The 13,619-nt window shown below is 39.0% G+C and overlaps 1 protein-coding gene across 1 annotated transcript in view; it reads left to right on the top strand.

Annotated features, from left to right (window-relative positions):
- SLC27A2 (solute carrier family 27 member 2) overlaps positions 1 to 13,619 on the top strand; it is a 55,753-nt gene that overhangs the window by 10,607 nt on the left and 31,527 nt on the right. Inside the window, exons 2-3 of the mRNA XM_055537996.1 lie at positions 4,894 to 5,103; positions 10,690 to 10,848. Coding sequence (XP_055393971.1) covers positions 4,894 to 5,103; positions 10,690 to 10,848 — 369 coding nt within the window. The remainder of the gene's footprint in view (positions 1 to 4,893; positions 5,104 to 10,689; positions 10,849 to 13,619) is intronic.

Raw genomic sequence — 13,619 nt, 5'->3', positions numbered from 1 at the left:
TTTCCCTGGTGACTCAGATGGTAAAGAATCTGCCTGCAATGCAGGAGACTCAGGTTTGATCCCTAGGTTGGGAATATCCCCTGGAGAAGGGAATGGCTACCCACTCCAGTGTGCTTGCTTGGGAAATTCCATAGACAGAGGAGCCTGGTGGGCTACAGTTCATGGGCACAGAAAGACACAACGACATGGGCACATGGACACAGCTGAGCAACTGACACTTCACTTTTCACTTAATCTTCAGTAAGCAGATTTATAGTAATAATTACCAAAAAAATTCATGTGTGAAGCAGAAAACATGGGGGCCAGTCCTATTTATAACAGATTTAAGAAAAGACATTAAATATTAAATATACAGTTAATGAGTTGCATTCACATCCAGAATTTCCCTTCCAATCTCAGTTTATATATGTGTGTATAGATGTATTTATATAAATATTGCATCTTTAATTTAAAGGGAAAATGTCTGTTACCATAGGACATATGTTGTGTCTGATTCTTTGGCACCCCATGGACTGCAGTACACCAGGCCTCCCTGTCCTTCACTATCTCCCTGAGTTTGCTCAAACTCATGTCCATTGAATCCATGATGCCATCCAACCATATCATCCTCTGATGCCCCCTTCTCCTCCTGCCCCCAATCTTTTCCAGCATCAGGGATTTATCAGGTAGGTAAAGTAAAGGTCAGTATAGGACATGTGAGGTATGCCTTGATATGATTGGGAGTGACTGGAACCTCAAGTCAATATCCAAACGTAAATTCTACACCAACAGCCCAGAGGTCAGGTAAAGAAACTGTGCTGGACTGGGGCAATGGCCTTCCCTTCAGATAAGATGACCTCTGTGAAAGGTCAGGGATTATAAACCAAAAGCATGCAGAGGGCCAAGTGGAAACATGAGGGAACGGAAGCCCCAATTGTCCAGATTACTTGAACTGTGATCAAGCATGATACCTGCTTAATTGCATTTCCTTTTACCTTTATTATTTTGTTGTTCAGTCACTAAGTTGTTACATGGTATGCTTCAGCATACCAGGCCTCCCTGACCCTCACTATCTCCTGGAGTTTGTCCAAGTTCATGTCCATTGAATCAGGTGATGCCATCCAACCATCTCATCCTCTGCTGCCCTCTTCTCCTTTTGCCTTCAATCTTTCCCAGCATCAGGGTCTTTTCCAATGAGTTGGCTGTTTATTTCATTATTACTATTATTATTTAATATAATAATTATAAATTATATAAGAAACTACTAATTTCAGATATATCATTAATGCCTGCATACATCTACTTTCAAAAAATTACATAAAAATTAAAGTCTCTTTTGACTTATAATTTTTCTCTCATCAAGACTTACCAAATCTTGTCTGTTCTACCTCCCAACCATCTCTTAAATGCATCTACTTCTCTCTAGGCTCTGTGGTTACCTTAATGTAAAGCTTGATCTATCAAATGGCCTCCCTTCCTCTGGTCCTTGCCTTCTCCAACCCATGTACCTGATGTAAGCCAGAGACCTGGTCCCTACCTACATCCAGTTTCTTCTCCCAACATTTTTCCCTCTCATTCTATGTATCAGTCAGCTTTAGCCTCTTTGACCTGCTCTGGCATCCTGCTGTTTGCCTCTGGGCTTCCCTGGTGGCTCAGACAGTAAGGAATCTGTCTGCAGCACGGGAGACCCTGTTTCAATTCCTGGGTCAGAAAGATCCCCTGGAGAAGGGAATGACTACCCACTCCAGTATTCTTGCCTGGGGAATTCCATGACAGAGGAGCCTGACAGGCTATAGTCCACTGGGGTCACAAAGAGTCAGACTCGACTGAGTGACTAAAGCTCACTTGTTTGCCTGTGGGTCTTTACATAAGCTGTTCCATGGCTACAAACAGGCTGAGTCCATCTCAGTGGATCTTCATCTTGCCAACTCCTACTCACCCTTCAGGAATCAGTTGAAATAACACTTCCTCCTGGTTGTTTTCATGCCCCTCCTCCGTGCTTCCAAAACACCACCTATGACACCTTATTTTAATGGATTATTTCTTGATTCCTCCCCCTTAGACCTGGGCTCTGTGAAAACAGTATCTGCTATACACACTGTTGCTTCCAATGCTGAGAACCGTACACACAGGAAACACACTTTAAATAGATGTCAAATAACTCTTGGGAGAGAGAGAGGAGGAGAATAAGAAATAATCCAGGTGATTTATGAACACACTATATAACTAAATAGGCTCAGTCTCAGGTAGAAGAGAAGGAGGGAGAGAGATTTCTTAATTCTTTAAGTAGCAATAGTAGTTTTGTTTTATTTTTAATTTACTTTCGTGTCCCTTACTTGGATGTAAGACATACCTCTATCACAAAAATGATTTAATTTTGCATTTGACTGGAGATTTATCAACTCACAGTATTGCAATATCTAAATCCTTAAACATCAACAGCTTTCGCTTATTCCTCTGTCTCTTCCCCAGTGGCTAATACAATACTTTGTGTAGATTCTTTCAGCTGTAAACACTTATTAAGCACTTATGGCAGGGCCAAGATGATCAAGTTATAATCTCTTCACCTCAAAGTTTTCACTGCCAAATAGAGGAGAAAAAGAAGTGAAGCGTGTTATACTACATACTAAACACACTGCTAGACATATAATGCAAACTCCTATGGGAGGACCACAGAGTTAAATGCAATGAGGCTGTTTTGAAGGATGAACAGAAGTTTTTCCAGTGGCCAGGGGCTAGGGGCAGGAGGGCGTTCCAAGCAGATGAAACCACCTGAACAAAGGTGGTAAGATGTGAGAATTATGGCTCCATTCACTTCACATAAATCAGTGTGATTAGAGGAAAAGGGACAAGGGTAGTTAAGAAGATGACATCAGAAAAATTGCGGTGGAGGATGTAGGCTGAGAAGAACCATAGAACCATCCACTGCATTAGAAAGATTCTATCACAAGGGATAAGCAACCACTGAAGGATTTTAAACAGGGCAAGAACAAAAAGTCGGGCAGCGGTGTCACTGACACTGGAAGCAGGGAGAGGTTAGAGGCAAGGAGATCGGTCAGGAAGCTATTGTAACCATTTCGGTAGGAAATAATGAGAATCTGAACCACGGCACTGGCAAGGGACCTTAGCACTCCAGTTACCGTTTTTACAACAGTAATATTTCTGATGATCTTCTCAAAATACTGAAGAACTAGAGAGCAACCATTCAAAATGAAAGAGGAGAAGAGAGCATCAAAAGGAATAAGCTGATCTGATGGAGGTTAAAAAAGAACTAAGACAAATAGTACATTAAGGAATAATAGCCAGTAGACACTCCAGGAGAAAACTGTTCAAGAAAGGAAAGATGATTATAGTGTGTTACTTGGCTCTACAGTCATATTTGAAATAATTACATTGTCATAATCTTGTCAATCCTGATTATTTGTTCTAGAATTTCTAGAGTCAACACATAGACAAAGCTAGAAAGATAGAATTATAGTCTCAGAATAGATAAAAAATACCATTAACCCTGACAACATAAAGTGAAAATAATAACTGTTGGGGGTGAACAAGGGGGGAATGGGGGTGGGTTTCAAAAATGGTAAGACATGAGGTAGGAGGAAAAGTATGTAATTTGGTGAAGAAGAAGTGACTGCTAGAAGAAACAGCTAAAAAAAAACAAAAAAAAAACCTAAAAGTCCTTGCCTCCAGGCAGCAGGTTTATTTGTGAGATAAGGGCCTACTGACTTGCATTATAAACTCTTTTGTACTATTTCATTTATATTTATCAGGTGCATGACTGCTTTGGTTAAAAAATTTTTTAACTTTTAAAATGCATTTATCCAGATGCTATCTCATGTCTTGATGGAGACATCATACGTAAATATCTGAAAAACAAAGCATATAATATGAATCAGATATAGCCTCCCTAAGGTAATTCCCTGGGATATTGAGTCACCTTCCTATTAAGAATAGGCCTATTCACTTCAGTTATCACAATTCAAGACAAAGAAGCTTAAAGAGCATCTCATCTTATGATCTAAAATTTAAAATAAAATTTAAAATGGCACAAAAATTCAAGTAACAAGCCTGAAATGTCGTTTGCACATTACATCAATGCCTTTAAAATGTTTTACCTTGACCCCTATAAAAGCTACATTTGTGTGTAGCTCAGCACTCACACACTCACATAGCTGAAACTCAAAAAAAAAAAAAAAAGAATACTTACCTCTTCCTATGTATGTTATACTTTCTATTGTATTTTTTAGAAAAATCATCACTTTAAATGATTTTAACAATCTGCTGCCGTATTGTGACTCAGAGTTTGAAAAACATGCTAATCAGTCCTTTTTTTCTTAGGTCGGATAATGTGCTTATGAAATTTGGAGCTTATGTCTCAGATCAGCTGAACCTTCCTAGTAGAACTACTTGTTGCTGATATTTTAAAAATGTGTTACATAAAGTTAACTTCTATTATCCTTTCAGTAGCATGGTTCCCTTCTTTTCATTTCTCTTTGTCCTTAAAATTTTCTTTTTTTTAAATCTCTGGTCCTGTGGGGCATACACTGGGAATAACTAAATTCATTTCTGGAGTGTTTTGAGATATATATATCAGATATGCATATAAGTCATACACATGTAATCTTGGTTTTTACCTTTATGTGGTTTGTTTACATTTGCCCTGTAATGTACAGATTTCAATCATATGTCGCTTTTTAAACCATCAAAACTCAGCCTTCCCTTAAATATTGGGATCTTGTGGTATTTTCAGATGTGGTAAATTCCATGTTAAAAATACATAACTATAAACATTACTGTGTCTACATGTTTTAACAACACTTAGTGGAAACAAAATCACTACAAAATGTATTGCACTAATAGAGCTTGAATGGACTAATTTAGTTTGTTTGGATTTTTTTCTCTTATTAAATTAAGAACTACAAGCCGCTGTTGAAGAGGTGCTGCCAAGCTTGAAGAAAGATGATGTGGCTGTCTATTATGTGAGCAGAACTTCTAACACGGATGGGGTCAACTCGTTCTTAGACAAAGTGGATGAAGTGTCAAGTGAACCTGTCCCAGAATCCTGGAGGTCGGAAGTTACCTTTTCCACTCCCGCCTTATATATTTATACTTCTGGAACCACAGGTAAAAAATAAAGAGGGGACTCTCAAAGCAATGGACCTGTCCTGAAAGAGTTAAATGTTGGGTTAGATTTTTAAATGCTCTCTTTCTTTGGCAAAGCTTATCAGATAACTAATACGTCAGGGAATTTCGCTCACTGCCTGTGGGAAGTATGATCTTTTTCCATAGCACATGAAACCATTTGGGTTTTCCTAAGGTACGCATACTTCCCCCAGTTGGTGTATAGAACAGGTAGAGAGGTTAACCAAGAACTACAAAAATAATTATGGTGATGATAAGATTTGGCGCTGAATAGGTTGTTAGGATTTTTTTCAAAATGATTTTTGCTTTTTGATTAAGATTGGGCACTGAACAGATTTTGGAATTTTTTTAATGATCACTACATTTTGATTATACTTTGTCCAGCATCCATATATAATGTATAACCAATTATAAGTGGCTACCAAAGAAGACTATAGAACAATAATGGGGTTATATTTGTACAAACATTTTGACCACTATGTTTCAATGCAACAATGACTTGGAGCTGTTTGGTTCTGTGGATGTAGAATGGCTCTTAGCTCAGGGCCTAAAATGCTGTATTTCGTCAATCTAGGATGTCTTACACCTTCCGTGTAAGCTGTACTATTATTTTACATAAGCCACTAATAGAAAACACTGCCAACTGTCGTATTACTGAAACACTTCTATGTGGAACAGGCAACATTAAAGGTAGATGTACTAGGTGCTCTTCTAGGAGCTCTGTGGTATTTGTTCATACATTTCTCCCACCACTCTTAAGACAGGTACTACTCTTATTCCTGTTTTACAGATTCAGAAACTGATGGCTAGAGAGTTTAAGAGCTTCCCAAGAGAGGAAGTAGAAATGTCAGGCTTCACTTTGCTAGGCTGACTCCACAGCTCATACAACTGACCTCTCTGCCAGAATACCTCCTAGTCCATCCATCTGATAGCTATTTGGTGTCTGCCTACTCAAGGTCAGGGGAAATGTTACCAAAATGTAATCATATGAAGACTGAGAGATATATTTAAGAAAGGATAGGAAGCTACCCCCAACATCCTAATTATTCTTAATAATATTGGGAAGTTGAATATGTGAGTCATTTGGTTAAAATTTTAACTCAAGCAGATAATTATAGCATGCATTCTCCTTGTAAAATAATCACACATTAGAGATAAGGGTTACTTTGAACCTTATGAGGAGGGGTAGCTTGGGATGACCTATTAAAGCTCATCTCCAGAGCATAATAGCTATCATTCTTTGTCAAAAGTTCTATTTCACCATGCCAACAGAATGGTAGGATGACATGGTTTAACCAGATGCTTCCACTACATCCAGAACTACCTCAATATATGGAACTTATACCCTCATTTCTTAATAGAATGGTAAAACTAAACTGTAAACTTTGATTTGGGAAGTAATTGAGGTAAAACAAGCCCTTAACTAGTGACTGGGAGTTCTAGTCTTAATACTAAACAGATAAGTACAGAACTTGTTCACAACTGCAGGTTTTGCCATGAAGTATAAAACCCATATTAGTGGAAAAAGAGAATAAGCACTCTTTCATCCAATCCCATAATTCAGAATTTACATTTAATTGGAATATAATTGGGTTGATGTTTATTTTACCTTTCTTCTTATCTCTGAATAAAATATCTGCCAAGTTACTAGTATTCAGTTCAGTTCAGTAGCTTAGTCGTGTCTGACTCTTTGCGACCCCATGAATTGCAGCACGCCAGGCCTCCCTGTCCATCACCAACTCCAAGAGTTCACCCAAACTCACATCCATCAAGTCAGTGATGCCATCCAGCCATCTCATCCTCTGTCGTCCCCTTCTCCTCCTGCCCCCAATCCCTCCCAGCATCAGAGTCTTTTCCAATGAGTCAACTCTTCACATGAGGTGGCCAAAGTATTGGAGTTTCAGCCTCAGCAGCATTCCTTCCAATGAACACCCAGGACTGATCTCCTTAGGATGGACTGGTTGGATCTCCTTGCAGTCTAAGGGACTCTCAAGAGTCTTCTCCAACACCATAGTTCAAAAGCATCAATTCTTTGGCGCTCAGCTTTCTTCACAGTCCAACTCTCACATCCGAACATGACCACTGGAAAAACCATAGCCTTGACTAGATGGATCTTTGTTGGCAAAGTAATGTCTGCTTTTCAATATGCTATCTAGGTTGGTCATAATTTTCCTTCCAAGGAGTAAGTGTCTTTTAATTTCATGGCTGCAGTCACCATCTGCAGTGATTTTGGAGCCCAAAAAAGTAAAGTCTGACACTCTTTCCACTGTTTCCCCATCTATTTCCCATGAAGTAATGGGACCAGATGCCATGATTTTGTTTTCTGAATGTTGAGCTTTAAGCCAACTTTTCACTCTCCACTTTCACTTTTATCAAGAGGCTTTTTAGTTCCTCTTCACTTTCTGCCATAAGGGTGGTGTCATCTGCATGTCTGAGGTTATTGATATTTCTCCCTGCAACCTTGATTCCAGCTTGTGCTTCTTCCAGCCCAGCATTTCTCATGATGTACTCTGCATAGAAGTTAAATAAGCAGGGTGACAGTATACAGCCTTGACGTACTCCTTTTCCTATTTGGAACCAGTCTGTTGTTCCATGTGCAGTTCTAACTGTTGCTTCCTGACCTGCATATAGGTTTCTCAGAGGCAGATCAGGTGGTCTGGTATTCCCATCTCTTTCAGAATTTTCCACAGTTTATTGTGATAACCCCAGAAAGAATGAAGGAATGGAGCCAAAGCAAAAACAGTACCCAGTTGTGGATATGACTGGTGATAGAAACAAGGTCCGATGCTGTAAAGAGCAATATTGCATAGGAACCTGGAATGTTAGGTCCATGAATCAAGGCAAATTGGAAGTGGTCAAACAGGAGATGGTAAGAGTGAACGTCGACATTCTAGGAATCAGTGAACTAAAATGGACTGGAATGGGTGAATTTAACTCAGATGACCATTATATCTACTACTGTGGGCAAGAATACCATAGAAGAAATGGAGTAGCCATCATGGTCAACAAAAGAGTCCGAAATGCAGTACTTGGATGCAATCTCAAAAACGACAGAATGATCTCTGTTCGTTTCCAAGGCAAACCATTCAATATCATGGTAATCCAAACGTATGCCCCAACCAGTAATGCTGAAGAAGCTGAAGTTGAATAGTTCTATGAAGACCTACAAGAACTTCTATAACTAAAATCCAAAAAAGATGTCCTTTTCATTATAGGGGACTGGAATGCAAAAGTAGGAAGTCAAGAAACATCTGGAATAACAGGCAAATTTGGCCTTGGAATACGGAATGAAGCAGGGCAAAGGCTAACAGAGTTTTGCCAAGAGAATGCACTGGTCATAGCAAACACCCTCTTCCAACAACACAAGAGAAGACTCTACACATGGACATCACCAGATGGTCAACACCGAAATCAGATTGATTATATTCTTTGCAGCCAAAAATGGAGAAGCTCTATACAGTCAGCAAAAACAAGACTGGGAGCTGACTGTGGCTCAGATCATGAACTCCTTATTGCCAAATTCAGACTTAAATTGAAGAAAGTAGGGAAAACCACTAGACCATTCAGGTATGACCTAAATCAAATCCCTTATGTTTATACAATGGAAGTTACTAGTATAAACATTAATAAAAAGAATTCATTTAAGCAATCAGATAACAAAATGTTTTCCCTGTTTCTCAAAAGCAGTCATTAGCACAAAATTATATAATAGTTACCAAATATTATTTCTTCATTAATACAAAAGTGTAAATCAGGAAGTTTTCTGAAAGTGCTTAACACCAGCAAAAGATGTGTGTTTCTGTTTTAAGAAATATAATTCTGAGTTTTTACTATCTGGATAATTTTTTTTCAAGGTGAATACAATTGATTTGTTGATTCTTTCTTCTGTTTCTCATTATTAGTATAGAATGGAGCATCAATAGTAATGACATCAAAGACCATCAATTGTGAACTGTGTTTACAGTGATGGTAGTTTGCCAGTCATACTGCTTTGCCTTATAACAAATTGCTTTTATTTAGGCAATACCATCAAATATTGAAGCATCTTAATCTAAACAGGATTGCCTTTCTCTTCACAAAGCCAGTTGACCCACTCAGGTTTTAAACTCTAGACCCATCCACTTTGCAATGACTTCATGGCCTCCCCAACTAAACTGACTCCCATAGGCAACAATATAAGCATACTCTTTCAATTGAGTCTTATAAAAAATTTACATTAATTATAGTTAAGAAAATACAAATGTACGTAGTGTACTAAAAATACACTGAGATACCATTTTTTCACCTTTCAGATTGTCAAAAATTCCAACATTTGAAAGGACACTTTTGAAGAGCTATGAGGAAACAGGTGCACTCCTATATTACTGATGGGGGAGTCAATGGCGACAGCCCTAATAACTGGCAAAGTGGCAGTGTCTAACAAAATTACAAGGTCTGATACCTTTTGGCCCAGCAGTCTCACATCAGCAAATTTATCCTACAGATGGAGCATCATTCACAGTGTGAAGTGCCATGTGGACCAGGTTTTTCCACATGTGGACCAGCGCCATTTGAAATTGCAAATTAGTGTAAATAAACTATAAAACACATACACAAAGGAGTAAATGCAGAGAGAATAAGTGGATAAAAAAATAAGGGAAATTTCTACATACAAATATGGACAGAACTTAAAAATACTTCGTTAGTGAAGGGGGGAAGTGCAGAATAGTGTGCTTTTTTTTTTTTTTAATTGGGGGAAAGGGCAAGAACATATGAGCAAATGAGCCTATATTTACATAAAAAACTGTAGAAGAGTATGTGAGAAATTCATAGAAGTGGCTATGAAGGAAAGAGATAAGATAGGTAGGGATGTATTCTCTCTGATTCTCAGTCTTCTCATCTGTGAACTAGAGAATATAATTCTACTTATATCATTAATTATAAGAATTGAGTGAAAATTTGACAATACCCTTGAACAATACGAGGGTCCACACAGCAGAGGATCTACATATAACTTATAGAAGGCCCTCCATATAGGTTCTTCTGCATCTGCGATTTTTCATCCATGGATTCAACCAACCATGGGTGTGTTTACCACTGAAAAAAACCCTCATATAAGTGACCCCAGGCAGTTCAAACCCCTGTCCTTCAAGGATACTTAGCAAGATGGTAGACCCAAAGCAGAAATTCAATAGACAGTCATTCGTTTTTCCTCATCTTAGCACTCTAATAACCAGCTAACTCAGGGGTCAGCAAACCATAACCTGTGGGTCACAAACACCACACCACCACCAGTTCTGTAAGTAAAGTTTCATGTCCACAGGGCCAGGTTCATTACTTTTTGTGTTTAGCTGCTTTCAGCTATAATAGCAGAGTTGAGTAGTTGCAATAGAGACTTATGACCCTGCAAAACCTAAAACGTTTACCATCTGGTCCTTTACAGAAAAAACTGTGAACTTCTGGTCTCACCAAATGCAATCTTCTAATCACTAGATGATGAATCTTCCTAAGATACATCTCTCTCCAAGACCATGTGTCTGTGAATAACCATTCTTGATTCACTCATGCTTCTCTTGTGCCTTTATGCAGGTCTCCCGAAAGCTGCAAAGATCAATCATCAACGCATTTGGTACGGAATTGGCCTTGCTGTTGCCTCCAAGGTTACACAGGATGATGTAATCTATTCCCCCCTACCCTTGTACCACAGTGCTGCGCTTCTGATTGGCTTACATGGATGTATCGTGACTGGTAAGCTTTTCCTCTCAACAGGGTATTGAAGCCCAGTACACATTCAATGTGCTCATAAGGAAAAGTAATACAAAATTTGCATTTTTCCTGTATGCTAGGAATAGTGTTTTAATTCCATGTTAATACTGAGGTTGTTTGGCTTACACATAGCAAACATCTAAAAGAATTTATAGTGAATTCCATGATGGTCCATTGGTTAGGACTCCACATTTTCATTGCTGAGGGCCTGGGTTCAATTCCTGATCAGGAAACTAAGATCCCACAAGCCCCAAGGCCAAATAAATAAATAAAAAGAATTTCTATTTTCTCATGCCTGCCTGTCTTTTAATATAATGCTTTAATTGTTCAGCATATCAAAGAGCAAGCTTCTTTTAAGTCTTTTAGGTCTTTATACAGGTTAAGATACTTGATTCTTTGATTCCACAAATAATTCTCTTGTGTCATTTCTGTCTTCAGAAATCTGCATGTTGATCTCCATTAGCACCTAGTTTAAACTTCTCATTCAGCTGGCCTATTCTACTTCATTCTTCCCTCTTCCCACAGGCTCTCAGCTCTGGTCAGAATACTTAGATTTCCCCATCTCTTCTCTTTCCTTCTGAAACTTTACCATTTAAATTAGAATTGCCATTCTTACTACTGTCAACAGGATTTCTGCCCCTTGTGTACATAAAGTCTCAGTCCAATATCCACCTCTTCCAGGAGACTACCTCTAACTTTCCAACTAAACTAAAAAACTTAACTTTTTCTCCCTTGTGACATTTTAAGTAATTATATATGTATATATAGTAACATATGCATATATTAATTCATATACAAATACACATGACTGCCCAAACCTCTGCTCCTTTTCCTCATCAGCTTACTGATCGGCTATAAAACCCTTAATCCAGCACCAACACCAGTCTCCAAATCAGCAAGGAATGCCTGGGTCTGATCATATTGTTGGGCCCTTCAAAAACAGAATGACTCTGAAGCCCTCCTGGGGATAAATCAATCGCTCATACATCTACTTAAGCATAATAGATAAATGCTAAAAAGGAAAATTTAGTATTTTTTAAAAATTTCTCCTAAAACACTTGATTTTGCATGTTTAGGTGTAGAAATAAACTAATAACATGAAAAATATCTGTGATATTTTTATTTCACTTTACTACATTTCATGCTTATGTTAGGTTGGATATGATAGGTACATTGTTTTTACCTATCGTATTAGTTTTCTATTGCCACTGTAACAAATGACCATGAACTTTGTGGTTTAAAACAACACAAGTTGGTTCTCTCCCTTTTTTGAAAGTTAGAAGTCTGAAAGTCAAGATGTCAGCAAGGCTACATTCCTTCTGGAAGCTTGTAGGGAAGAGTCCATTTTCTTGCCTTTCCTAGCTCTCGGAGGCTGCTCACATTCTTTGGCTTGTAGCCCCTTTTTTATCTTCAAAGCATTTCACTCCAGACTTTTGTTTTTGCCATGCTTTCTCCTACTACTCTTGACCTTCTTGACTTCTTATCAGCACCCTTGTGATTACATTGGTCTCTCCCAATCAGTTCGGTTCAGTTCAGTCACTCAGTAGTGTCCAAATCTTTGCTACCCCATGGACTGCAGCATGCCAGGCCTCCTTGTCCATTACCAACTCCCAGAGTTTACTCAAACTCATGTCCATTGAGTCAGTGATGCCATACAATCGTCTCATCCTCTGTCATCCCTCTCTCCTCCCACCTTCAATCTTTCCCAGCATCAGGGTCTTTTCCAATGAGTCAACTCTTCGCATCAGGTGGCCAAAGTATTGGAGTTTCAGCTTCAGCATCAGTCCTTCCAATGAATATTCAGGACTGATTTCCTTTAGGATGGACTGGCTGGATCTCCTTGCAGTCCAAGGGACTCTCAAGAGTCTTCTCCAACACCACAGTTCAAAAGCATCAGTTCTTTGGCACTCAGCTTTCTTTATAGTCCAACTCTCACATCCATACATGACTACTGGAAAAACCATAGCTTTGACTAGATGGACTTTGTTGGTAAAGTAATGTCTCTGCTTTTTAACATGCTGTCTAGGTTGGTCATAACTTTTCTTCCAAGGAGCAAGCGTCTTTTAATTTCATGGTTGCAGTCACCATCTGCAGTGATTTTGGAGCCCAAATAGTCTGTCACTGTTTCCACTGTTTCCCCATTCATTTGTCATGAAAAGACTCTGATGCTGGGAGGGATTGGGGGCAGGAGGAGAAGGGGACGACAGAGGATGAGATGACCGGATGGCATCACCAACTCTATGGACATGAATTTGGATAAACTCTAGGAGTTGGTGATGGACAGGGAGGCCTGGCGTGCTGCAATTCATGGGGTCACAAAGAGTCGGACATGACTGAGCGACTGAACTGAACTGAACTGAACGGGACCGGATGCCATGATCTTTGTTTTCTGAATGTTGAGTTTTAAGCCAACTTTTTCACTCTCCTCTTTCACTTTCATCAAGAGGCCCTTTAGTTCCTCTTCGATTTCTGCCATGAAGGTGGTATTATCTGCATATCTGAGGTTATTGATATTTCTCCCAGCAACCTTGATTCCAGCTAGTGCTTCATCCAGTCCAGCATTTCTCATGAAGTACTCTGTATGTAAGTTAAATAAGCAGCGTAGCAATATACAGCCTTGACGTACTTCTTTCCCTATCTGGAACCAGTCTGTTGTTCCATGTCCGGTTTTACTGTTGCTTCCTGGGCTGCATACTGATTTCTCAGGAGGCAGGTCAGATGGTCTGGTATTCCCATCTCTTCAAGAATTTTCC

This window comes from Bubalus kerabau, chromosome 10 (assembly GCF_029407905.1).
Source record: "Bubalus kerabau isolate K-KA32 ecotype Philippines breed swamp buffalo chromosome 10, PCC_UOA_SB_1v2, whole genome shotgun sequence".
Classification (NCBI taxonomy): Eukaryota; Metazoa; Chordata; class Mammalia; order Artiodactyla; family Bovidae; genus Bubalus; species Bubalus kerabau.
The sequence above is the reverse complement of the archived record's forward strand: the minus strand, read 5'-3'. Positions and strand labels throughout refer to the sequence as shown.